Genomic DNA, 26,039 nt, shown 5'->3' on the forward strand with positions numbered 1-26,039 from the left:
GCCTGCACCCAGGGATCCGGTACCGAATTCCAAAGGATGGATGGATGGATGGATGGATGGATGGATGGATGGATGGATGGATGGATGGATGGATGGATGGATGGATGGATGGATGGATGGATGGATGGATGGATAGATAGATAGATAGATAGATAGATAGATAGATAGATAGATAGTAAATTGTAGTATTTTTACACCCAGCTGGATATTTATTTATTTTTACATGTACAACATATAAAAACATAGCAAAAGTTCACAGTGTATAAAGGCAGTGATCATGTGTTGGAAAACCATTTTTCTTTTTTTTTTTTCTTTTTTTATTGCATAGAGAACCGTCTGCATTCAGATAATGCAGCATCCATGCAATATCAGTGATAAAAATCAGCAGCAGCAAGCATCCAGCTGCAGAACATGACCGCAGCCGCTTCCGCTCTAATGCCTTATTCAACATCCACCCAGACTGTCTGCATCTGCACTTCAGTTCTTATGGGCTCACTGGAAAGAATTAGCTTAAAATATTTCAGAAAACATATTTTCATTAAACGTACTGTACACAATCTCTGCAAAACTGCAATAGCAAGAAATAAGTGTAAATCTGAGCACTTGAAGTGTAGTGAAGACAACAGTTGCTGCTCTCACTGTCATATGTTTACTGTGGAGTTGCAGCAAGGAAAAAATACCTGATTCCATCAAAAACAAAAAAGAAAGAAAATGCATCATTTGTGTATAAATATATAATGCCAGCTACAAATATACAGTTACTTATAAACATACATCCCTTTAGATTCAATAACACTCCCAAAGAGCTTTTTCAGACCACCATGTTTCAGTAACAATTCGTTTGAAATGATTGAAATTTTGTTATTAACTCATCCTCATGCCATTTCATCATCTCCACTGAACAGAGAAAAAGAAGGTTGACAGAATGCGCGTAAAACTCTTTTACTCAATCTTGTTTGAAAATGTTTGAATATGTGAATCTGAATTTTTAAAGATATAGGTTTCTCATTTAAAACTACTGCATGGTTCAGACTTGGAAGTTCAGACTTGGATGACTTTTATGATACTTTTATAGCACTGCAAAGCAAAAACATTGATTTAGTTTTTGTTTCTTTCATTCACTGGTTAACTGTGAAAATGTGGCCTGTTTTTACTTCCACAACTCGTCTTCTTTTAGACTAGTGGCAAGAAAACATCCAAAATACACATTTAAGTTTTTTACATTTGATTGATTTGTGCCCCTATATCTTTAAAGGCTGTTTACTGAGTTTTACTCCTGCACCGAGTCAGAAATCTCTTCTTCAGCAGCACTTGCATAAACGAAACTTTACAGATTTATTTTTTTACTTCATTAGACACTGAAGATAACACTCTTTCATGAGTTCATCCATACATCACTAACATTAACCAGTCACATCCTGATTCCATGGATATCATGTCCTTGTAGTTCTTAGAGTTCTGGAGCAGATAAAGATGTAAACCAGGAACAAATAAAGGAAACAGATGTTCAGTCTTACTGTGAGACATCACAGCTGTCTGGAAGCTGTCATGCTTTACGACTCAAAGCGAGTTCTGCATTGCAGTTTTTCGATTATGAAAAACAACAAAGATGCCAGCACGTATAGTACGTCACAATTCAGTTTTGAGCTTGATCACAGAATTCCTCTTGTAAGAAGTGTGCATGCTTTGTGTAGTTGTTACGAGGGATGTGTTCAGCTGAACTTGTGACTTCCAGTTCGAGATGACATTTAGGAAAGGAAATGCTACAAGTAAACTACATGGGCCCATCTTATACGTACATCACTCCTTTGCATTTTCCTGCACCGCTTGAGATGCAGATAATGCGCTCAGCCTTCCTGTGGATCCATGCATTTTCCAATGCATCTGCATGGAGGGATGAGGGTGCATAACCATGGTCACACAGCCCTAAGAAAGCATGAGATGTGTGTCCGTGCATCAGCTGTGCATGTAGCTGCAGGGTGAATCCATGGAAGGGAAGTCGTATTTTCCCAGAGGAGACGGGTAATATGTGGTGGCGTAGACGTTGGTCTGTGGTAACGCTGATGGGAAGAAGTTGCAGCTTTCGTCTGGTGGAAGCAGGTTGTTCTTATTCAGAGTCTGCGGGGAAAGGAGAGAAAGCACAGAAAGTGAGCACACTAGATGTCAAAAGTCTCTTCAATATTTCAAAGGCCACAGCATGTTTTGATTCATGCTGCAGCGGTCCTGTGATGTCAACGCTCCGAGGGAAAAGAGGAAACCCGAAAATGAGGAATGACAGAAAAGACGGATTCCTTTGAGACAGATTAGAGAAAGTCGCGATTCTCAACGGTTTCAGACCCTGATTTCACATCAGGTGTCAAGTGAACCCAACTTAGTGAACAAAAGTAAATAACAGTTAAAATAATCATAAAAATAATACACTTTAATATAAAAATATGATAATTATTGTTAAAATAGTCACAAGATAAATATTCAGATTTTTTTTTCACCAGTAGTCTGTTTTATTTCAATTAAATTATTAACATTTTTGCATTTAGATAGAAGAACTTATCCTGTTGAATATTAAAAACTAATTATTTTTGTCTGCCATGTGTTCCTGCTCATCTCCAGACTGGATTTCTTCTCTCCACTTTTTCTAATTGCAGATTCAGTTATTATATCTGTCAGCATTAATATTTTGATACTTAGGTTTTTTTTGGAGGGGGTCAAACTGTAACACCGTGTGTCCCAACCAGACGTGACACGATAAAAAGTATCTTTTCCATTTAGTTTTTATCCTAGCGATTAAACTGTATTGTGGTTGCAACCCACCAGTTAAAGGGTAATACAGAGAGAACACTGTGGCATGATGGGATACCTTGAACTCCATGGGTGTGTACAAGTCGTTCTTGGGCGCACAGCTGTTCTCTTTATAGTGTAGGTGGTTTGGGGTGCTGGGATGGATAACTGCGGACTCTTGAGGGGGTTTGCGGAGTCTCTGACAGTACACATACACCAGGACGGACAACAAAACGGCTCCCAGGAAACAGCACGCTCCAGTCAGCACCAAATGAAACAGAGAAAACCCTGCAGGAGACAAAAGAGAAAGAAATGTTACACTAGGGTCACTAGACACATCAAAACCTGAATGTGAGATTTACCTCCACAGTTTATGCTCCTCTTCTGTCCCTTTGACAGCACTAGAATTAAGAAAATGAAGATGAGAAACAATACTGCAGTCTGAGATGCTAGAAAGAAACAAACAAAAAGAAGGAAAGGAACTAACCTGGACTCTCATTGGGGTGACACTGTCTCTGATCTGTGGAGTTTCCTTGGCAAGAGGCGGAGCTTAATTCACATGTACGAATCCGGAGCTGCAGCCTCTCCTCGTTACACTCCGCCCACTCTGACCACGCCCCCCACCCACCTGACACAGGTGAGCAAGAGGAACAGAACGGTTCACAATTGTGTTTAGTCATCATGAACAGACATGCAGAGTCTTTAAAGGGGCAGTGGTTGATTTCTGCAGCAATGTGGTCCAACTGATTCACAAACAAATGAATCGGTTCATTTTAGTGATTCAAAGACATACAGCACAACTAGAGTTTTGTGTACTGTGATTCCCTAAGGAATGACTCTTAAAAGTTGTTCTGTTTCAAAACAGTCTGTGTAGACCAATTGTTTCATGAAAAAAATGACTCTTTTAGTTCTCTTAGAGAATTAAAAGCATTTAGCACAATTCTCAAACAAATGACTGATACAGTCCAACCGACTCCCAAACAAATTACTCTTATGAAACAGTTATTTTAAGTGAATCAAACATATACATTACAACTAGTTTAGACCAACCAATTCCCGACTGAAGGAGCCGGTTAATCTTAGTGAATCAAACACTTAACAGTACTCTCAGAACAGTTAGGGTTAAAACTTGATTTATGAATGAATTACCTTTATGAACCTGTGAATCAAACACAGAGGATAACTGTAGCGTTCAACCAATTCCCAAAAGAATGACTCTTATGAACCAGTCGTATTTAATGAATCAAACACAAACAGTACAACAGGTCAAGTTCACCCAATTCAAGAACGAGTGACTCTAATGAACCAGTTCTTTTTAGTAAACCAGTCACATACAGAACAACTGCTACAGTTCAATCGATTCGTAAATCGAATTACTCAAATTATTCGAATCACTGTTGTTTAATATATGGATACAGTTAAGGTAAATGACTGGATTTTACAAGAAACGTAAAGACGAAGACTGTGAAAAGTGTGTTGGCACATTTTGTAAGAACTGTTTTAAATGTATATACTATTAAAACGTTATTTTGATTCCAAATATGTATTCCTTAAAAGAAAGGGGGAAAAAAGCATGGTTTAATGCTGTTAGTATGTGATTTTCTCACCTTCACACTCGTGTATGTTACAGAGCGCTTCCTCTGTGTGCAGGCCGATGCAGATGTCTCCAGAGTGAGCAGGAGCAGGGTTAGAGCAGGTACGGGAGCGCTGGTAGTGACCGCCGCCACAGGAAGTAGAACACTGAGACCAGGAAGACCAGCATGACCACGCCCCCTTCACTGAAAAACAACACTATTATTACACGACTCCGTTAACAGGACACAAGTGACTAATCTAAGAGGATACAAGGCTCTCTCAGACCTGGGCACGGCTGAGTGTTACAGTCCTGATACTCGACCGGCGCTCCGCTGCAGGCGAATGGCGTGCTCTTCCCATCCGGTGTGGCGCAGGAACGCTTGCGTGTACGGAAGCCTTTGGAACATTCTTTGGAACACGCTGACCATGTTTCCCATGATGACCAGACGGCTCCTTGCACTCGTGTCACAGGTCGACCCATTCTCAACAAATCCTCAACTAGACCTATACAAATGTAAAAGTGTGCATTTAGTAGGGCTGCACGATTAATCTGAGTTTATTTGCAATTATCAAGGCTGCAATTGAATTAAATATATGCGCTGTGTTTTTTTAAAGTGATCGACAGAACTGTGCTCATGATACAGTGATTTCAGCATCTCAGAGTGGTTTGGTTTAGATGTGTGTGTTGCTCCAAACAAACTCCATCTCTGCATCTGAGTTTGGGTCACTTATCTACCGTGCATTAAGGAATGAGCTACCATCTACCCATACAAACATGGAGAAGTGCTTATAAACCAGCTACTATCAGAAAAAGTCAAGCTTTTTTACGGCTCTCTGCAATTTTTGTCAAATAAACAAATAAAAGTGTAATGTTTTAACACTTGAAAATTAAGAAATTAAACCACCCATAAAGATTGGTGTTGTAAATTCTACAGTTGTACTGTAAAATACAATTATTATTTTTCTTAAATACTCTTTTTTTTATTTACAGGGAAACACTACAACAGTAATAATTTTTTTTAACAACAACAATAATATTATTACATTTAAAATGTGAATTTATTACTATTATTATTATTATTATTATTTTAGTAAAATAATAATAATAACAATTATTATTATTTTTTAATTCTTATTTTGTTTTATATTTTATTTGTTAATAATAATAATAACTAAATAAAAGTAAATAAAAAGATAATTATTATCATTATTATAGACTGTCCCTCCAAATGGTGCCGCCCTCTCTAACAGGATGTGTGTATATCTGAGTATGTGTCTCTGATGCTGTGTGTGTGTGTGTGTGTGTGTACCGTTGGTCTCGCAGGCAGCAGCTCCGTCACTGGTGGGACAGAGGCGAGTCTCTATCTTGCGTTTGCCGAGCTGAAGGTCGTGAGGGTCAGCGAGGAGAGCCCTGCAGGTGTACCTGACCCTCTGCTCCTGTCTCGCCCCTATCTGAGTCACATTAACAGGGTACCAGGGTGTCCACGGGGTGGTCCGCCTCACTTCGGCACACGCATCTAAGTTACACGCCTTATACTCCTGGATACAGTAACACACATAGGTTTTGCATCTTTTTCTGATATTTTTTTTTTTTTTGGTGGGGTATGACAAGTTGAAGACCCTACCAGAGGGCAACCAGGACACGTGTTTCCGTTCTCACAGATCCGAACGCGGGAGTGGACTCCACCACCGCAGGCAACACTACATTTGGACCAAGCGCTCCAGGAGACCCAGGACACCGGAACAGGACATAGAGTCTTTTCATTACACAATCTGAAGCACACACAAATGAAACCGAATCATCTTCCAGTCGACTCAAATAAACACACACTCATGATTCAGTTCAGTTTAGTTAACAATAAAAAAAATGACTTTTTAGTGAATCAAAACTGATCTAATAGCATCCCTGAGTCCCGAACCAATGAATCCAAAGAGGCTTTTTTATGAGTTGAATCAGAAGTATAAAGCACAGCCTGTAGCCCTTCTTCCCTCTCGTCTCACCTCTCCTCTCGTGCCTGTCCCACACATACACGTCCTCCGTGTCGGGGTGCTGGGTTGTTACAGGATCGCTGACGGACCTCAAATCCAATGCCACAGCTGGTGCTGCACTCGGCCCAGGACGACCAGGGAGTCCAGCCTCCGTTCCTGAACAAACACGGGATACCATACAATAACAGTCTGGAAGGCTATCAGTAGTACATTAAAGGGGCCATATTTGTCACTTTTTGTAACTGTTTAATGTTTCTTGGACTAAAAACACAGTAATAACTTGTTTAATGACTATTTTTAACTTTCCCTCTCTCCTTTTACATAAAATAGACTTCTGTAAGACTTCTATATTGGATTCGACAGTAATGTTGCAACACAAGTGTGAGTAACTGTTTTCATTATGTGGTCACTATTGCTTTGTCTCTTCTTACAGATCGTTTGATAGGTATTCAGTTATGTGTCTTAAATCTAAATCACAGCGGCACCCATCTACGAGGACTGAATGTACGCTGTTAGCCAATCATAGCGGCAGGCGTTAACTTCCGACTTCCTACAGTCGCCATGCCTATTCAAACAGAGATTTCTGCTGAGGAGGGATAAAACCAGGACAGAAAATAGCTTATTACTTCTGAATTATCCTTTTTGCTGTAAAAATCTTGATAGCTTTGTAAGTGGACCTCAGAGAACAGTCCAAAATAAAAACAACGGCAGGTCATGAGCGTTTTAAACCTCTCATACAAGTCTGAAAGGATATTTGCACGGTTGCAATGTTTGCTGTACTTTGAGAAAGTAAGAAAATCCTATTTTCCAAATGAATAACAAGGACAGCCCCTCGTGAGTCACCTGGAGTCGAGCGATGATGACTGCACAGGATTGTGATCACAACTTTACAGCCTGACAGGTAACATCAGTTTTATTAAACTTAACAGCAGCTTTCTGACAAAGATGTATTAGCAGCTGATTACTCATCTATTATAGATCTGCCACAGCTGCTCTTCTGCTGTTATACTGAAACACTGCGTCCCACACACAGACCCAGTGATGTGTGTGTTTAAACAAGCTCTCTAGGTGAAGATATAATTGGAACATTCATTCACTGACTGAAAGTGACTGCAGGATAATGGGACATGCAAAGAAGGAGCTGCTTCACCAGAAACGCTGCGTCAGCCGCTTGCAGCTAATGAAGAAAGCCGCGTCTGCATCAGAGTTCAGGAGTGATGGAGTCGAGGCCTCACTCTCTGCAGCTGTTAGCGATGGGTGGTGCCTTTCTCTCACGGCTTTGTGCTTTGACACTTTGATTGGCTGTGATTGAAGCCTCTTTCTGACTCTCATATATCAGTCTAGCCACACTGTTTACACCTGCCACTCCAAATAAGGGAGTCCCAGATTATAAAGGCCTGGTTCATTCAAAAACAAAATCATTTACTCCTTCAAAACCCATCTGAGTTTTCATTCCCTGTGGACTGACAGTGAATAAGGGGATGCTGTCAAACTTGAAAAATTAGATGCACCGTTATATCCATATGACATGCACAACTTTATATTTCAAGTTTTTTCATGAACATTCATACGTACTACTATACTATTCCTACTAGTTTTTGAGAAAATTAATACTTTTATTCATTAGTGATGCATTAAATTGATCAAAAGTGACAGTAAAGAAATCTATAATGTTACAAAAGAATTCTATTTAATAAAATAGATGTTCTTTAGAACTTTATATTTATAAAAGAATCCTGAAAAGAAAAAACAATAGTGGAAATATTATGTTTTTAATGCAACCCACTAAACAGTAAGATAACTGATAATTTAGTTAAAAAATAATTTACTGATAATAAATGTTTCTTGAGCAGCAAATCAGCATATTAGAATGATTTCTGAAGATCATGTGACACTGAAGACTGGATTAATGATGCTGAAAATTCAGCTTTGAGCACAGGAATAAATTAAATTTTACAAAATATCCAAATAGAAAACAGCTACTTTAAATGATAATAATATTTCACTATATTACTAGTTTTACTTTATTTTTAATCAAATAAATGCAGCCTTGGGGATCATGAGACACTTCTTTCAAAGAACATTTAAAAAAATCAAACCAACCCCACAGTTCAAAAAAATTATTTATGTGTTCACTAGGGGTGCTCCTATCACGATCGGCCGATCGTTATGCGCATCTCGTCAGTAAAGCTGGTTTTCTAATCAGCAGTTAATTCCATCAGGTGCATGATTTCACATAGAGCAGCTGTTACTACACAGAGCCGTTGTTAACTTAGAAGATGCACCAAAAAACGCTGAAAATGAAGTGGATTTGCGCATCTTCTCTATTAACAACGGCTCTGTGTAGTAACAGCTGCTCTATGTGAAATCACGCACCTGATGGAATTAACCGCTGATTAGAAAACCAGCTTTACTGACGATATGCGCATAACGATAGGCCAATCGTGATAGGAGCACCCCTAGTGTTCACACATATATACAAATATGGCTCTTATCAATGAAGCAAAATTACTTGGCTCTCATGTATCTAGTAATCAATCACAACGTGGCAATTTAACAATGGAGGGTTCAGATGGGATTTGAGAGCTACATCAGAAGAGAAGATTCTCAGTGACATTACTAGCAGCTTGGTTAGTTTACTTTAACAAGCATAAGGGTTAGAGTAGGTGTACCTGGAGCAGTTGGCCACCTCGATGTTTGCCCCGACACACTTCATCCCTCCACACTGGGGTCGAGGGTTATCACAGGCCCGAGTGCGACACTGACATGTGCTGGTGCCTTCACCTCCGTCATCATTGTTACAAGCCTGCCATGCTGACCACTGGCCAAATCCACCATCCTGGGTGAGGTTACGCTCCTGTAAATATAGATGCAAACAAGCCATGTTGTAATGCATTTAGTGTTTGCATTGAAATGCATTGATCTTGATTCATCAGAATAAACCTCTTGGTGTCCAGATTCTAACTTTCTGTTATAGCTAACTTCAGTAAGTGATATCTCACTATTAACTAGTTGCTTTATTAGCATGCATAGTACTAGCATATTAGCTGTATATTATTACACATACAGCACATATTAATGCCTTGTTCTGCTTGATCATATTTTAGATCCCTTAATCCAATACCTAAACCTAACAATTAGCTTACTATTAATAAACAGCAAGTTAGGAGTTTATTGAGGCAAAATCAATAGTTAATAGTAAACCAATATTGAAAACGGGTCCTTATAATAAAGCGTGACTTTTTAGATTTTCTTTGCTCCTTGTTTTGGTTGTTATGAACCCAACAGTTTTCAGTTGTAACGACAGCATGAGTTTAGGGCTTAGCTGACCAATAAAAGGTAAGAGAAATGGTAACACATTACACTAGTATAGGGACCAAATCGTAATATTAACTAGTTACTTATTAGCAATATTTGCTGTTTATTGGTGCTTGTAAAGCACATATTCTGCATGACCATATTCTACATCCATAATCATAAACTTAACAACTACTGTACCTTACTAATTATGAAAAAGCAGCAAATTAGCAGGTTTTTGAGGCAAAAGTCACAATTAATGGTTTGTTAACAGCGAGGACTGGACCTTAAAATAAAGTGTGACCCATTTCACCTTTATGATTAAAAGATCAAAATAGTACTCATGCCTTAATTGAAAACACATCTTGTAATCAAAAGTCACAATATTAGAGTTGAACCTGCATTTTCTGCAGTCATCGAAGTCTCCACATAATCTAATAAAGCAATTTGACCAACAGCAGTGATGTAAAGAGCATGTATAATACATTCAGATGTTTCTCACGTGTGTCAGTCTGCAGTAGAAGGTGGTTCATGTAATGCACTGGATAAAAACTGTTTAAATTCATCTCCATGCATGGATAATCTTCAGGGAGCAGGTGTGCGACGTGCCCACTGAGATGAATACCAACATCAACTGTCCAGAACTCAGTGCCATTCACCAGGATTCAGACCACAGAAGCGCTCGAATGTTATTAAAATTAATAGCAAAAGATATTTTGAGACCTGCATCAACTTTCACTGTACTTCAACCGAGGGCTTTTCCCTGATGCATGACAAAAATTGTTAATGTAATGCTTATCAGTTTGCCCTTTTTATGAATTCATATAATAACAGTCCCCTTCAACTTCCTCTGATGTCTGAGACTCAACTTCAGCCTTTCAATGAAGAGGAGGTTCAATAAATCATCAGTTCTGCTTGTAGCTAATTTGCTACTTCATTTGTAAATTTGTTGTAAGTTTTTCAAGGTTTTTGTAGTCACATAACATGATATTTACTATTACTGATCCACTTTGAAGCCTTTAGAAGTAAACAAACAGTGTAAAAATAATTGATTATATTTATTTTGTTTTATGTAGCAGCAGTAATAAATAGCATTCCCAATGAGACACAAAAAAAAGTTAAACAAATGGTCATAAATAGCATATTTAAATGTGTAAATGATATTCCGGAACTGTATGTAAAATGAACCAGGGCAATTAATAACAATGCAATAGTTTGCATTAATTAACACAGCAAACAATATTTTACAGAAATGATCTTGGTTAATATTTATGCTTGCATTATATATAAATAAATCTTCCATTATGAAATAAAAATGAACAATAGTACATTTATAAATTAATATTTATAAAGATTAAATGTAAAAATATTGGCTATATGATACTATATACATTAACAATATTAATAAAAATACTTATATTAATTATTATAGAGCCTTCCTGTAAAATGTTACCATAACTAAATATAATACAGTAACAGCACTTACTGGTTATATGTAAAAGTGCAGTGGACAAATGATTTATTGAGACAAAACCCATCCACATAATGTTCTTTCTCTTAAAATGTAAATGTCAGCTTCACTATATAATGCACATATAATGCTGAAAGATAGTCGTTTGTGCAAAACACAAAGTCCAATGGAATGCAATCAGTCTGCTGTTATTTCTGACAAGAATCGTATTTTGTTTACATGCTTAATGTTTAATGTTGTAAATCTCAAATAATCAGTAGTGCATACTGTGGATGTTGTAACTTAGTGTTGATTTACGCCATAACTATGGAACCAATACATTCTGCCAAAGTTTGAGAAAAATACTCTTATTCACTGTCTCAACTTAAAGCTATTACTATGGGAACAACTGTTTTTGTCCATTAGCATAATAGCAAGTACTTTTAATGCATAATATTAGTATGCAACTTGGGACGAAGCCAAAGCTTCCACGACGTTGTAGGAAATGAGGTTTGTTTATTATTGCTCCTCGGAGGATATCAACCATCAGAGATAATAGGAAATTTGTGATGTCTAATTATGAACCTAATGAAGTGTCAAGAGTGAACAGGAGTGACACTGGCCAACCATCGTGCAGAACACCAGTGGGTAATTGACATTGTCAGATGAAGGGTTCGGATCAGCTGGGTCAGCCGTCAGGCTCTGTTTCAAGGCTCTTCATCAGAAATTTGATTCTTCACGACAAGCTCAAAAAAAATTCATTGCAGATTTATGGTTTACTCAGAGAAAATGATACAGAATAGAGTATCACAATGTAGAATAGAACAGAACAGACGTAAAAGAGTAAAACAGAATATGGAACAGAATAGAATAGAAATAAAGAGAAGTGTGCAGAACAGAAGAGAATATACAGTAACAGAATAGAAAAGACTAGAAGTGTATTGAAAATAACAGAATAGAAGAGAACAGAAGCATATAAAATAGAAAAGAACAGAAAATATCATCATACAAAATAGAACAGAATATAAATGTACTAGAACAGAACTGAATACAGAATAGAATAGAGTTGTGCAGAATAGAACAGAATAGAACATAACAAACACAAACAGAACAGAATACAAGCAAACATAGAATAATAGAATAAATGAATACAAACTAGAAAACTGAATATAACACATTAAATTTTATATTAGTATAAAAAAGAATAAAACAGAATACACTACAGAAAAGAAAAGAACAGAAGCATAAAGGATAGAAAAGAATAGAATAGAATAAAACAGAATGGAAATAAATAGAATAGAAAACAAAAAATAAAAGCACATAGAATAGAACAAGAAAAAATAACAGTAGTGTATAGAATAGAACAGAAAAGAAATGAATGGAGTACAGTAGAACAGAACAGAATACAAGCATGCAGTACAGAACAATAGAGGATAGAACAGAGCGGAACAGAAAGGAAAGGAATAGAACAGAATAGAATACAAGCATGGAGTACAGAACAATACAGAATAGAAAATTATAGATTAGTATAGAAAATAAATGAATACAGAATGTAAAACAGAATATACCAAAGCAGAGTAGAATATAACTGAATATAAGAATATAACAGAACAGAACAGAATAGAACAAAACAGAAAAGAAAATGATAAAATAGTATAGAAAGTATAGAAAATAATAAAATAGAATACAGAAAAGAACAGAACAGAGGGTATTTTGCTAAAGATAATAATCAAAGTTACAGGAGACTTAACCGAGAATCTCCATTTACTCTATTTACTCAACTTCTGTGTTGAAGAAACAGCTGAGATAATGAAGAGATGCCATTTGTGATTTGTCTTTTCTGTGTGATGATGCTGTCTGAAAGTGTGTCTTACAGGGCACTTTGTGATGTCTTGGCTCCACTGGCTCATGTTGGAACTGTCCTCAATCGTCGTACAGCGCTTCTGTTTCCGGTCCCAGCCGCAGTACGGATCCCTGGCACCCAGACAGTCCCTACGATTACAAATCGATAAGGTCTTTATAAATACCACCAAAACCACAGCCGTCTGCTCTTCAGAACTTCTTAATGACAGAAGAGAAAAAGGAGAGGAGTGATCGGGCTGCCTGTAATTGACTTTTAGGGGATGTTGCAGACCTTAAATAACTGAAGAATAAATCTCAATAGTGCAATAAATATTAAAACTAATACCATCTTTATCACACTGGTCACTTAATCTCAAGGGAATGTTTAGAAAAATGTTGTCTATAATCTTAACATCATTCACTGAGCTGAAGTGTAAATCTAATCTAAGCATCTGATCAGAGCGTGATATGATCTGACTGTTACAGTAACTACAGAGAAGACACAGTAAACAGATAAACAACATCTGACGGCACCTCTGGTGATTTATTAGAGCTAACAGACTTAGCATCGTCTTCTTGTGTCCTTTAGGTTCAGTGGAGTGAGACTGTGTGATTAAATCAAGAGCATGTTTCAGTATTTTAATGATGTGTCATTCTTAAGAAGAACAAAGTATGCAAAACCAAACAATGAAAAATAATAAATAATGAAACTAAAGATTTCTGTGACAAATAAATGCTGTTTTTTCAAACTTCCTATTAATCAAATAATCCTGAAAAAAAGCATCCTGTTTTTTCACAAAAGTATTAATCAGCAAAGCTGTTTTCTATCATAATAATCAGAAATGTTTCTTAAGACTAGATGCTGTAATATCTATGGGATGACATAAGACTCAAAATGATTAATAGATGCATGCACAATTATCCATATACTGCATCAATTTTATACATGTATCTTACTAATCAACAATTGCCTTTCAATTTGAGTCTGTGGAATTTGGGATTAAATGATTGTGCAGCAGTTTGAACAAATACAGACATGATTGCGAAATATAAATGTTCTGTTCTGCACTAATATATAATAAATTGCTCATGCAAAATTGAATCTGTGCATTTGTGGATCAGGTGACATGCGTGGATTTCTTGACATCTTGTTAGAGTCAATGTTGTTCAGTTCATTTGGATTTCGAGACTTCATTTTTGCAGTTTGCAGCATTTCACAACTGCCCACACACATCTACCAATGAACAAGGCCCAGTGCAATTCATTAATGTGTACACAATTTGAAAAATTCATAAAAAATGTAGACATATTTAGACTCAGAATGTGAATGAATGCACACATGCGTGTCGCCTGATCCACAAATGGCGACATGCACAAATTATAATACTTTAATATTTTAATAAAAACTATAACATTTGTAATAAAATATATGTCTGTTTGAACAAAATGCTGCACATTAATGTATTTCTTAACTCTGCCAAAACTGGTTGAAAACCATTTGTTTCATTGTAGTGACGCACATTTGCTAATTTTTCAAAACGTGTACATGTTAATGAATTGCACTGGGCCTTGTTCATTGGTAGTTGTGTGTGTGGGTGTCTTGAAATGCATAAAGAGAATAAATGTAAATACAAATCAACCTCTATAGATGAGAACTGGTTTAAAATAATTAGAGTTATTTGCAACACCTTGTGAGATCTGACCTTTTGCCACCTGGTTGTATGTGTGTTTGGGGGAGAATATATAATGAAATGACTTTTTTTCATTGCATTGCCATGCTAAACACCGAGTGGCTTCACAAACACAGTTCCATCACATCCCATAACAGCTTCTAACATCGAACGTGTCCGCCTCATGTTACTCCGAGTGTTTGTGCAACAACATCTGCAGCAGGAAGTCAGGAAGAGAGTCTGAGGATCACATTCCTCTCCTACCTTTAAAGTCATTACCTCCAGTCATAAGCACATATGTGCATCTCTATTATATGATGTATTTTAAACACGTGATATCCGGAGTTCTCGAAGGCGTTTATCTGATCCAAAAAAATAAAAACTATTTTGTTTGATTTTATAACTCAATTTACCACAAAGCTCTTACAAATCCAGCTCTGCAGCCCAATTCATCCATTTGGAGGCCATTATTTTATGAATTTGAGATCTAATTACAGTACATCTTTAATGTTAATCCAGTCGCTCCCTGCGAGAAGTGATGCATGCATTATATATTTTTAATGACGTTCGACAATTTATAGGTGTTCTATTCATAGCAGCGGTGGAGAACACGATGCAGAGATTTTTTTCAAAATATGACCTAGTTCATCATTCATCTGCCTCTTGGCCAGTGGCAGAAGATTTATTAGATAATAATATCTGTGACTACTCATAAGTACTGTCATTCACTTCCTCTCCTTGAGCTTCATTTCCTGTCTGACTCCAAGGGCATTAGCAGCTCTGAAGGACATGTGCTGTAACCAGCCTTTGCTGTAATTTAACAGAAAATGTGCATTTCAGTATCACGTGTGAATAGATACTCAGTGTCAAAATCATGGCAAACAGGATCTGGAGGCTTTAGTTCTGTTCTGATACAATATGAATGTGACAGTGCTGATACAATGTGAATTGTGTAAATGAGTCTGACACAATTATGTGGGAACTGAACATCTTTCTGCATTGTGCACTAAAGACATCACTCTCTGCCATTTTTTCAGTCTTGTAATATTATACTTCTCAGGAATCTGGTACAAGGTAATTTCTGTGAAATTACACTGCCATTTAAAAGTTTTAGGGTCAGTATTATTCTTTATTTTTCCAAGAAATAAATATTATCTTCTTCAGCAAGGATGCCTTAAATTAATCAAACGTAAAATTAAATTAACTTTTGATTCATCAAATATAAATATAATCAAAAATATATTACCACAAATATATTAAGCAGCACAACTGTTTTCAACAGCGACAATAATAAGAAACATTTCTTGAACAACAAATAACCATATTCCGATATCTGAGAACTAATTGCATCTGTAATGTAAATGCAGTCCATTTCTTTGATGAGTGACGCATGCATTGTTTATTTTAATGATGTTTGATAATTTATAGGTGTTCTATTCACAAGTGTTGAAAATCTTATTGCATTCAGCTCCAAAGAAGTCGCTTGCTACCACTTTTTAAAATCTATTATACTTTTGGCAAATCTGGTTTAATAAGGTAATTTCTGTGAAAATGCACCACCATTCAAAAGATTAGAATCATTATGATTAAAAAAAAAATAAGTTAATCCTCTTATTGATTAAAGATGAAGTAAATTGATACAAAGTGGGAGTAAAGATATTTAAAATGTTACAAACTTTTATACATCAAAGATGCCTAGTAAAATTGTTTAATAGTTCACAGTAAAATATTAAGCAGCACCACTATTTTCTTTCTTTCTTGAAAGCAAATCAACATATTACAATGATTTCTGAATGTGATATTGAAGACTAGAGTAATGAGGCTGAAAATTCAGCTTTGATCACAGGAATAAATTAGAATTTAAAATACATATAAATAGAAAACAGTTGTTTTAAAATCACAATAATATTACAGTGTTCTTGATCAAATAAATGCATCATCAGCTCGTTCATCATTTTGCTCGGTCCTCTTTCAAAACATTTTAGAAAACTAGTGGAGTATTATGCATAAAGACTAGTTGACTAAAAGTGCATGTCCTAGTTGATGTGTGCATGCATGTGACTCACGGTTCAGTTTCGTAGTTGGAGCATCTCTCCAGAGGGATCTTCAGCACTCTGCTGGGAAGTCCCACGAAAAGCGACCTATCGCTGTGCAGGATCTGCAGGTTCAGGATCGGCTCCTGCATGTTTTCTGGGAGAATGGTCATCTCCTCCAAGTAACATCCACGCAGACTCTTATTAGTTGTGGATAAGGCCTTGATGATGCTGCCGTACTCTGATTGGTCAATGAAAAAAAACTATCAGAACCACAGAGCACAACACTGGAGGACAAAAGTGTGAAACCCTCTTCCTTCCTGACCTGTGCCGATGTACATGACGTGGTAGAGCTTGTCTCTCCCCTGAACAATGTCCACAGCCAGTTTGGAGAAACGGATGTTGTCTTGCATGACCAGAGGATCCGTGGAGATTGGCTGAACCACCTCGCTCATGAGGAAGAGCCGCTGGGCGTCTTGAAGACTGCGTTCTGTTAGATTGCCGCCCGGACCTGAATCATTCACTGTCCCACACTATCACAGAGATACGCGATGAGGAACTGCACACTAGAGAAACTGTAAATCTAAATCTAACTGACTACTGCATTTTGTGCCAAGCGTCTCGAATAAAATTGCGAGTTGGCTTCAGGGTAAAAGTAAAATACTTTGAAATGAAAGCTGCAGCAGTTCATTTCCTTCACCTGAAAATTGGGGATGGAGTTGGGAGTGGAAAGCCAGCTGGTCCGAGGGTTCTCCTGATAGCGAAACGGTCCGTTAAAGGCCTGCGTGATGGCACTGAGGTTAAACGCACACACCGCAGACGCAGCAATGCTGTTCCTGTGAATGAGAGGATGTACATCTTAATAGAAAAAGAGTAGTGTTCAAAAGTTAGGGGCTGGAAAGTTTTTAAAAACTAGATTTACTAAAGAGAGCAAATTAGTTCGGCTGGTGATCTACTGACAATGCGCAAATTAAAAAATACCACAATACCAAATTAGCAACTAAGGCAGCCATATCAAGCACAAAGTGATTTACGATATGCTTTTTTGGAACAAATAGCAGCAAACTGACTCCCTTAAACCTTAACAAATAACCTTGCATGTTTTATTTTAATATTCTCCTCCCATAAATGTTGCATCTAGGGATGCTCATACTAATCGGTTAACCAATTAACCGTTAACGGATGGTAAGGATTGTAAAAATATTTGATATACAGTACATACAGTACAACTGCGCTCATGGCGACCCAAGTTCGAATCCCATCTCAAAGTCCTTTGCAAATAAATTTAATACAAATAAAATAGATTTTTGAGGAAAAACTGATAAAATTACAAAAAAAAAAAAAAATACCAGTAAATAAAGTTAAATGTTTACAAACATTAGAAATACTACATACATACCTAGGCTATACGCTATTTTAAACCGCCTCTCTCCCCAGCAAAACATTTCAATTTAATGGAAAATATAATATGTTACATAAACAACAAGCCCAAACAAATTAATTTAAAGTAAAACTGAAACAGAAACCGACACTGGGCTTCATATTTGTGATGTATATGGATGCCAAACTCTGATTTATTATGTATTCTTAACCAGGCTGTGTACTCCACCTGTGTTCAAATATCCACATAAAAAACTAAAAGTTCTTGGCATAATATCACTGAAGGATCATGATGCTGAAAACTTGGATCACTTGAATAAATGACATTTTACAATATATGAAAAGACAAAAGGGTTGTTTTAAGCTTATGAGACATTAATGAATGGAAGTTTTATTTTGCTCTAGCCTCAAGACATTCCTGCCGTGTGTCTGACTGTTCACTCCTTCGTGAAGCATCCACTCACACGTTGGTGGTGAAGACTCCGTAGATGAGATCTTGCTCAGGGAGGAAGAAGGTGCTCTGCAGCTCGTGGTAGTAGAAGGGAACATCTCCAGAGCGGGAACAGTTGAGTCGAGCCTTCATGAAGGTGGTCCATGTGTCTTCCAGCAGGAAACGACCACCAATGTCGTTCTGACACACACGGGCCACACGAGAGAAGACCGTCTTCCCACAGTCCTGTTCTACTGCGTTCTCTCTCAGAAAGAGGTATGTGAAGCGGCCCGCCTCGTATGCAGAGACAAAGTGAGGTTCTGTAGAGAGAAAGGGAAGGGAGAAGGTGGATATCTTGCTTTCACTGACAGCGGTGTGGTGTCACATGACAAAATATAATTCCTTAAAGATAATTATTGCAAGAAAACAGACATACATATAAGGGTGATTTAGGAAAAACTGTTTAGGAAAAAATGTTTGAATTATGATATTCTTTCCTTCAAAATCCTTTACGTGTTTTTGTTCTCACTTGTGATTCTCACCACTGTAATACAATTTTATTTTATTTTTATCACAGTGAAAAATACAATATATAATGCAACGATTTTTATTTTTAATTATTTTTTATCACAGTAAAAATAAGTTGAATGTATCATTTTTAAATAAATAATGTATCCATGCTTAACTTTTGAAGTTTTTGTCATGTTTCATTGTTGAATTTCCTTATGCAGTAATGCGGCATGAATAAAATAAGCTCATATGATTTTTTTTATTTAAAAATAAATGCTATTATAGTAAAAAATGATGTTGCAATGAAATATACTGTAATATGTACTTTTATATTTAATGCAACTTTTTTAAAGCATGAACAATATATCCAGATGTTTCATTCCTATTTTTAACACATAATTTTGATACTTCATTACATACAATTAGTTCATATTTATTTTAATGTATAAATTAAGGCAGGTAAAAAAATATACTACCATGATGTATTAATAAATACAATTAAACTATCATAAACTATCACGAAAACAAATTTCTCGTACGTGTAAACATACCTGGCAATAAAGCTCTTTCTGATTCTGATCATTATTTTTTCGGTATTGAGAAGATAGGGCAATATATGCTTAATTCTCATGAAAATAATGTTATAATGCAAAAAAACTAAAACAAAAAAGTCCTAAAATATGCTAGATCTTATTTAAACAAAATATAATTTAATATACAGGTGTTAATTTGATTTGAAAGTAAAATATGACCTAATCATATTCTATACAGAATTCATTGATAAGTTGTGTGTTTTCCCGCCGTACCATTGAGCCATTTGGAGTTGTACTGTGCGGTCCGCAGGGGCGGCATGTTCCCCAGACTGCGGTAAATAATGGGGTCGCGGCTGGAGAAATCGGTCACTGTAGCAGCGTAGACTTCTCCACTCTCAGTTATCATGGCTGTAGAGTTGTGTCGAGGGTCGTAGGGACAGCGGGCCACACCGCTGACGGACTCCAGGACGCTGGAGATGTCCGTAACAGGGCGAGTCGTACACATGGGCATGAAAGCATTAGTGCCGCAGGTGAACAGACGACTGCCGTTCAACAGGAGGACACGGACGTAGTTCTGACACTCATCCTGAGAGGGGAGAAACATTTCAGTTCACACACATTATAGTTTACTTCCAGAACCCTACTGCTGCACTACATTCATTCAGAGAGCTTTATGATAAACCACACACTACACATGATCCCAGTGTTGGTCTCTCACCTCCGTCTTTCCTTTGCTCTGGCAGGACCTCCTGGTGCCCTCATCTACTCCCCACTCTGTGGCCTGCAATTTACAGCCAATTAACATCACGGTTAGAAGTTAAGCCATCAAGACATGCATCGTGTGCATCCATTAACTCATGAGGGAATGAAAGGTGCTCAAGAGTTTACAAATAACTAATGATTTATTATAAATAATTTCATAATAATTCAAAAATCTATTTTAGATATTGGTTTACCTGCTTGTCATGCAACCATAGACTAACATCTGAAAACCATGAACCATGTAATTTTACTATCACTAAGATACTATACATGTTTTATATTTGTAATTTAGTTCTACTATTTTGAATATTTTTTGTATTTTGTTTTAATTATATACTTACAAATTAGTAAATCTGTTGTGTTTTTGTCATTTTTATAAGATACTGTTTTTTATGTGTAGATAGTTTTTAGTTATTTTTAAGTTTTAGTTTAGATTTGATCAATTAAATTCCATTATTAATTTTTAATTAGTTTTTTTTCATATTGATGTTAGTTATGCCTCAGTAATTTTGTTGTCTGTTTTGTCATTTTTATTTATTTGTAATATGTCGTAATAAATAGACATCAAACTAACTGTCTAAAAGTTAAACTACCAGAATTTATTATTATTATTTATTTTTTGTAAATGTTTTATTATTTATTATTATCAGTTAATGTTTCTATTTGATTTTATTTTTATTTTTTATTTTTAATTTTTTTTATTTTAACTTGTGAAGATTTTAGAATTAGTTAAAAGGTTAGTTCACCCAAAAATAAAAATTAGCCCATGTTTTACTCACCCTCAAGTGTGTGTGTGTGACCCTGGAGCACACAACCAGTCTTATGTCTCTGGGGTATATTTTTAGCAATAACCAAAAAAACATTGCATTGGTCAAAATTATAGATTTTTCTTTTATGCCAAAAACATTAGGTTATTAAGTACAGATCATGTTCCATGAAGATATTTTGTAAATTTCCTACCGTAAATATATCAAAACTTAAATTTTTTTTTAGTAATATGCATTGATAAGAATTCATTTGGACTTTAAACGCACTTGAATTTTAAACGCAATTTTCTCTGTATTTAGATTTTCTTGCGCCCTCAGATTCCAGATTATTTATTACGTTTTCAGATTATGTACAAATCTCAATTTAGAAAGATTGTCACTTAAGACAGTTTTTTTTTTTTTTAGTTTATTTCAGTTGTCTTTACTTTTACATTGACTAAGTATACGTTTTTATGGTTTGATTATGTCCAGCACTTTAGCATGTCGAATGCATCTGACTGTTTGTGTTTCAGCATTTTTGTAGCAATGTTACAACACACACTATTACATTCACAACTCAAAACGAAGATGCTGTTTTGTCTGTCTGTAGTGCACACTACCTAGGGAATGTTTCAGCTGCCAGACATACTGAAAATCTTTCCCGCTTTCACATTTGTAAATTAATCTTTTTAATGATTCGACTGAACTGATTCACAACACATTCATCACTCCTTGTTTGAGTGTAAAACTGTGATGTTTGAAAAGTCAAAATCATAAACAAAACAGTATTTAATAAACGGAGCAATTAAAATAGGGTCCTCGCACTGCAGTACTCGGGCCCTAAATATTTAGTTCACAACAAAAATTGTAAAAGATCACACCGAGATGATTCAAACAAATCTGTAAAATGTTTACTTCAACCTGTTCCTTTAAACAAACTGCCTGAACCAACAAATTCTGTAAAGTGCAAATATCAAAATGTCTTTTACCTTAAAAAGCCATGACAACTTTGATAACCTTTCTTGTTATAATGATTAGGAGGCAGAATAAGTAAATGAACTATAAATATGACAGATATTCAGTCATGGGAAGCTCTTCCCTTCACTCAGCTTCTTTCCTTAAACTGAAGGTACGAAACGCACAATAATAAAATAAAAAAGATGGAAGGCAGAAAGTTTCTCTGCGTATACACAATATGACTCTATAGTGAGGAAAAGCAACTGTGTGACACTTAATTAGGGAACACTGGATGGTTTGTCCTAATCGCATTGGTTCCCTTATCTGAAACGAAAACCCTTGAATGCGTTGTTTCACTCGTTTTAGACGTTCTTCCTCTCTTTTGTTCCTCGTCCCTCCCTCTCCTTTCACAGACTGCTTTGTCATGTTTATCTGTGTTGTCATTTGGCTAGAAAATAACGATGAAGACCACATTCACACACACACACACACACACACACACACACACACACACACACACACACACACACACACACACACACACACACACACTATAGAAGGATGCATAAAGCATGATTTTGTATTGGATCACGTGACGCTTACTGAAGGCATAAACTGAAGAACTGTGAGGATCCTGAGACGAGTGGAAAGGTCACAGACAAAACACTGAGCTCTTCATGGATTAACGTCTGAGCTGGGGGACGTTTTATGACATAATTTTTAACAATTTGACAGTTTTTACTCTATTTCTGATCAAATAAATGCAAATTTTGTGGATTAAAACATCTGCTAAATGACAGAGCAAAAATGTATCTTTACTGTAAAGAGAAAAAAATAAAGATATATTATTTAAAATGTATATGTAGATATATGTATCCATAGTACTTAGTACTGTGTTGAGTTATGCTGCTTTAAATGCAATGCATCATTGGTCTGTATGACAGTATTGTTTTTAAATAACAGAGTAACTTTATTACAGTAATGGGAGTTTAATGAAAGTCACCACTGAGGATACAAAAAAGGGAATTACAAAACTAAAATTATATTAAAGAGCCCCATTAAAACTTTGCTTTGACTTTAATGGAGCAAAGATTGATGTTCAATGGACATGAGGTTTCAAATAAAACAATGCAACAATCAGGCAATAATTAAAGCGATGCATGACCGACTGCCTGAAATACTGCCGTTTGTGAATGTTGTAAAAATGCCGTTCTGAGCATGATCAATTTTCTTTAAGTGCTTTTGCTGTTTAGTGTAAGTTTAAAAAGTTTTAGGCACAACATTGCATGCACTAATATAAAAAGAAAATGGATTGTAGTGCATATTTTGCAATGGATAAGTGACATCTGTGCCTCTGCATTCTGGAAAAGCAGCAAGCCCTTCTGATGAGCACACACTCGTCTGCAAAAGAAGCTGATTACACACTTTCTGACAAACTGCATCTGTTCACTTGACTTCTGCAAACTACATTTCATGCTTGTTGTTTAAGAGAAAGACAGAGAAACAAAAAGAGGGAGCACAAGGGTTCAGAAGGCAATCATCAATCTAACCGAGCCTCTGCAGTCATTATTTGAAGAGCAGGATTCTCCCTGAGAAGATGGGTCAGACTTGTGTCACCCCTGGATGTTTTTTCTCCAACACTAAAGATCTGCTCATCCAGGCATCATCATTTGACCTCAGCTAAAACGCTCTTATCTACCCTCTCGATCTCTCTCTGCGGCCTGGTCCTGAGTCTGACCAGAACCAACATTAATCCAGAACGATTTCAAGATGGATATAATAAATCATTGACATGCAACAGATTCAAACGTCTCTTATCATTCATATACTGACGGATTGGGCTGATGTGTGTAACTTTACTGATTTTCAATAAAAATAAATAAATAAATAAATAATATACATATATATATATATATATATATATATATATATATATATATATATATATATATATATATATATATATATAAAATAAAAAAAATAAAATAATAAAATAAAATAAAATAAAAATGTATAGCTTTTATTATTAGCCTTGTCCCAGAATCAAACTTTCAATCTTAAAATATGAAAATCTAAAATAAAAATATGAATGATGACATTTTTATTTAAAAAAGAATGGAATAGACAATTTAAATATTTATTGTGTGACAACGATCTCATAATTTTTTTACAAAATTTAAACAGTTTTTAGCAACATTTTTACCACAACCAACAATTTTGCCCCTAAAACTTTTTTCAAATGTTTGCATACTTACTGTTTACCAAGATGACTAAAATCACCTTTGAATTTTTGTTTTGTTTTAGCTCAAACAAAGTGTCTGACTTTTTATTAAAAGTGTTTTTAAAATATCATTTGCACCACAAGATGAATGATGGGATGGAAATGACATTCATTAATAATGGCCACATTGTCAGAATTCTATCTTTGGTTCCTTCAAATATGCAGTTTTACCCATTGATCCACATGATGTGAGTGAAATATGTTTTTTCAGAACAGAGATGTAGTGGAGTGCATTGAGGAGGTTGCCATACTGCTGTGTGTGTGTGTGTGTGTGTGTTTGCTCGAGGGGTGACTGTGGGTCACTCTTGTGGACACAGGGTCATGAGGTCACCCTAAATCACTGGATTCTGACAGATTCTTGTGAGATCTGCCTCCAAGGCGTCACCCCTCTCAGGGTTACGGTGAACGTTTAGAAGATTCACCAGCAGGGTCTTCCACAAACACCAGCGAAGTCACTCTTAAATATCACACAAGTGCTCAAAGCTTTCATCAGGCTTGTCACGCAAGCACAACACAATCTCAGCGTTCCCACCACACGCTAAGTGCAGAGGTGGTCTCGAATCATCCTTCAAGACAAACCCACTCCCAGATGTCTACAGCAGCTCCTCACCTCAAACACAATCTGCAGCAGACGTCTATATATATATATATATATTTTTTTTTTTTTTTTTAAATGAACTTGCAACAATTGTTTGGTTCCTCCTTTCAAGCGATTCAGAAGAGAGGAGCTCAAATCAGGATGCTGACCGTGACGCAGCGTTCTTGGAAGTCAATGCTTTTCAAACATCTGCACAATACCAGATGCTACTGAACGCGTGCGTGTGTGACTGTGTTTGATTTGTCGTATATTTCTGCTTCTGTGCGTCAGCACTTTCGAACATGTGGGCAATCATAATAAAATACTGAGTCTAAGTGTATGTCTGGCATGGGATGAATTAAATGGACAATGCTGCTTCTGCGTTTCTAGAGACGTCGAGATGATCGGATGGACAGATGGGAAGGAGAATAAAGAGAGTCCTACCTGCAGGAGAGAGACGTTGCTCAAACTCAACCGGAAGAGATGATTCCTACAGAGAGAGAGGTGCTTTAGGTTTGACAGTCTCAGCTGGGCTTGTGCTTCTGTGTGTGTGTGTGTGTGTGTGTGTGTGTGTGTGTGTGTGTGTGTGTTACCTGGCTCCCACTATCAGCTGGTTCCTGGTGAGGTCGAGTGCGAGCGGTGAGTAGTCATTCACTCCAGGCAGAGAGAAAGAGGACAGCCACGGGCTCAAAGCTACGGCAGAACAGAGTCACAGTTAGCTGTGAGCCAACACGTTTAATCTGCTGTTTATCTACTGGCTTCACTGTTTGTAATACCACAAACTGAGAAAAATCCCACAAGATACTCTTCAGCGACTTCTGTATTACACATACAGCGTAGATGTTTAGTAAACCGTGTATTCATGCATTAATTATCTTGTTCATGATAAGACGAATTATGCACTGATGCAATTTACACAAAAACGTTTGTTCCTGAAGTATCTCCTGCTCACCAAGGCTGCACTGACTTGACCAAAAATACTTTCTATTTGAATATATTTTAAAAGGTAATTTATTCCTGTGATCAAATTTGAATTTTCATCATCATTTCACATGATCCTTCAGAAATCATTCTAAAATGCTGATTTGCCGCTTAATAATTTTGACAACACGATACATTTTTTCAGGATTTTTTGATGAACAGAAGTTAAATCATAACAAACATTTTTCATCACTGTGCATGCTTTTACGTTTGCTCTTGATCTATTTAATGCATACAGGCAGAGCAAG

At 36.4% G+C, this 26,039-nt stretch overlaps 1 protein-coding gene across 3 annotated transcripts in view; it reads right to left on the reverse strand.

Moving 5' to 3' along the window:
- Positions 1–308: 308 nt before the first annotated feature.
- sema5bb (sema domain, seven thrombospondin repeats (type 1 and type 1-like), transmembrane domain (TM) and short cytoplasmic domain, (semaphorin) 5Bb) overlaps positions 309–26,039 on the reverse strand; it is a 57,810-nt gene continuing 32,079 nt past the window's right edge. For all 3 annotated transcript variants that reach the window (XM_026256342.1, XM_026256357.1, XM_026256349.1), the window contains 19 exons: positions 25,404–25,503; positions 25,255–25,300; positions 20,206–20,268; positions 19,761–20,073; positions 18,479–18,764; positions 17,335–17,470; positions 16,960–17,167; positions 16,668–16,875; positions 12,964–13,081; positions 9,015–9,199; positions 6,355–6,498; positions 5,979–6,126; positions 5,664–5,892; positions 4,639–4,857; positions 4,386–4,556; positions 3,266–3,406; positions 3,141–3,179; positions 2,858–3,066; positions 309–2,118 (listed from right to left, as the gene is read on the reverse strand). In XM_026256342.1, the coding sequence (XP_026112127.1) occupies positions 1,957–2,118; positions 2,858–3,066; positions 3,141–3,179; positions 3,266–3,406; positions 4,386–4,556; positions 4,639–4,857; positions 5,664–5,892; positions 5,979–6,126; positions 6,355–6,498; positions 9,015–9,199; positions 12,964–13,081; positions 16,668–16,875; positions 16,960–17,167; positions 17,335–17,470; positions 18,479–18,764; positions 19,761–20,073; positions 20,206–20,268; positions 25,255–25,300; positions 25,404–25,503 (3,125 nt within the window). In that variant the 3' untranslated portion in view covers positions 309–1,956. The remainder of the gene's footprint in view (positions 2,119–2,857; positions 3,067–3,140; positions 3,180–3,265; positions 3,407–4,385; positions 4,557–4,638; positions 4,858–5,663; positions 5,893–5,978; positions 6,127–6,354; positions 6,499–9,014; positions 9,200–12,963; positions 13,082–16,667; positions 16,876–16,959; positions 17,168–17,334; positions 17,471–18,478; positions 18,765–19,760; positions 20,074–20,205; positions 20,269–25,254; positions 25,301–25,403; positions 25,504–26,039) is intronic.

Source organism: Carassius auratus, chromosome 6 (assembly GCF_003368295.1).
Source record: "Carassius auratus strain Wakin chromosome 6, ASM336829v1, whole genome shotgun sequence".
Lineage (NCBI taxonomy): Eukaryota > Metazoa > Chordata > Actinopteri > Cypriniformes > Cyprinidae > Carassius > Carassius auratus.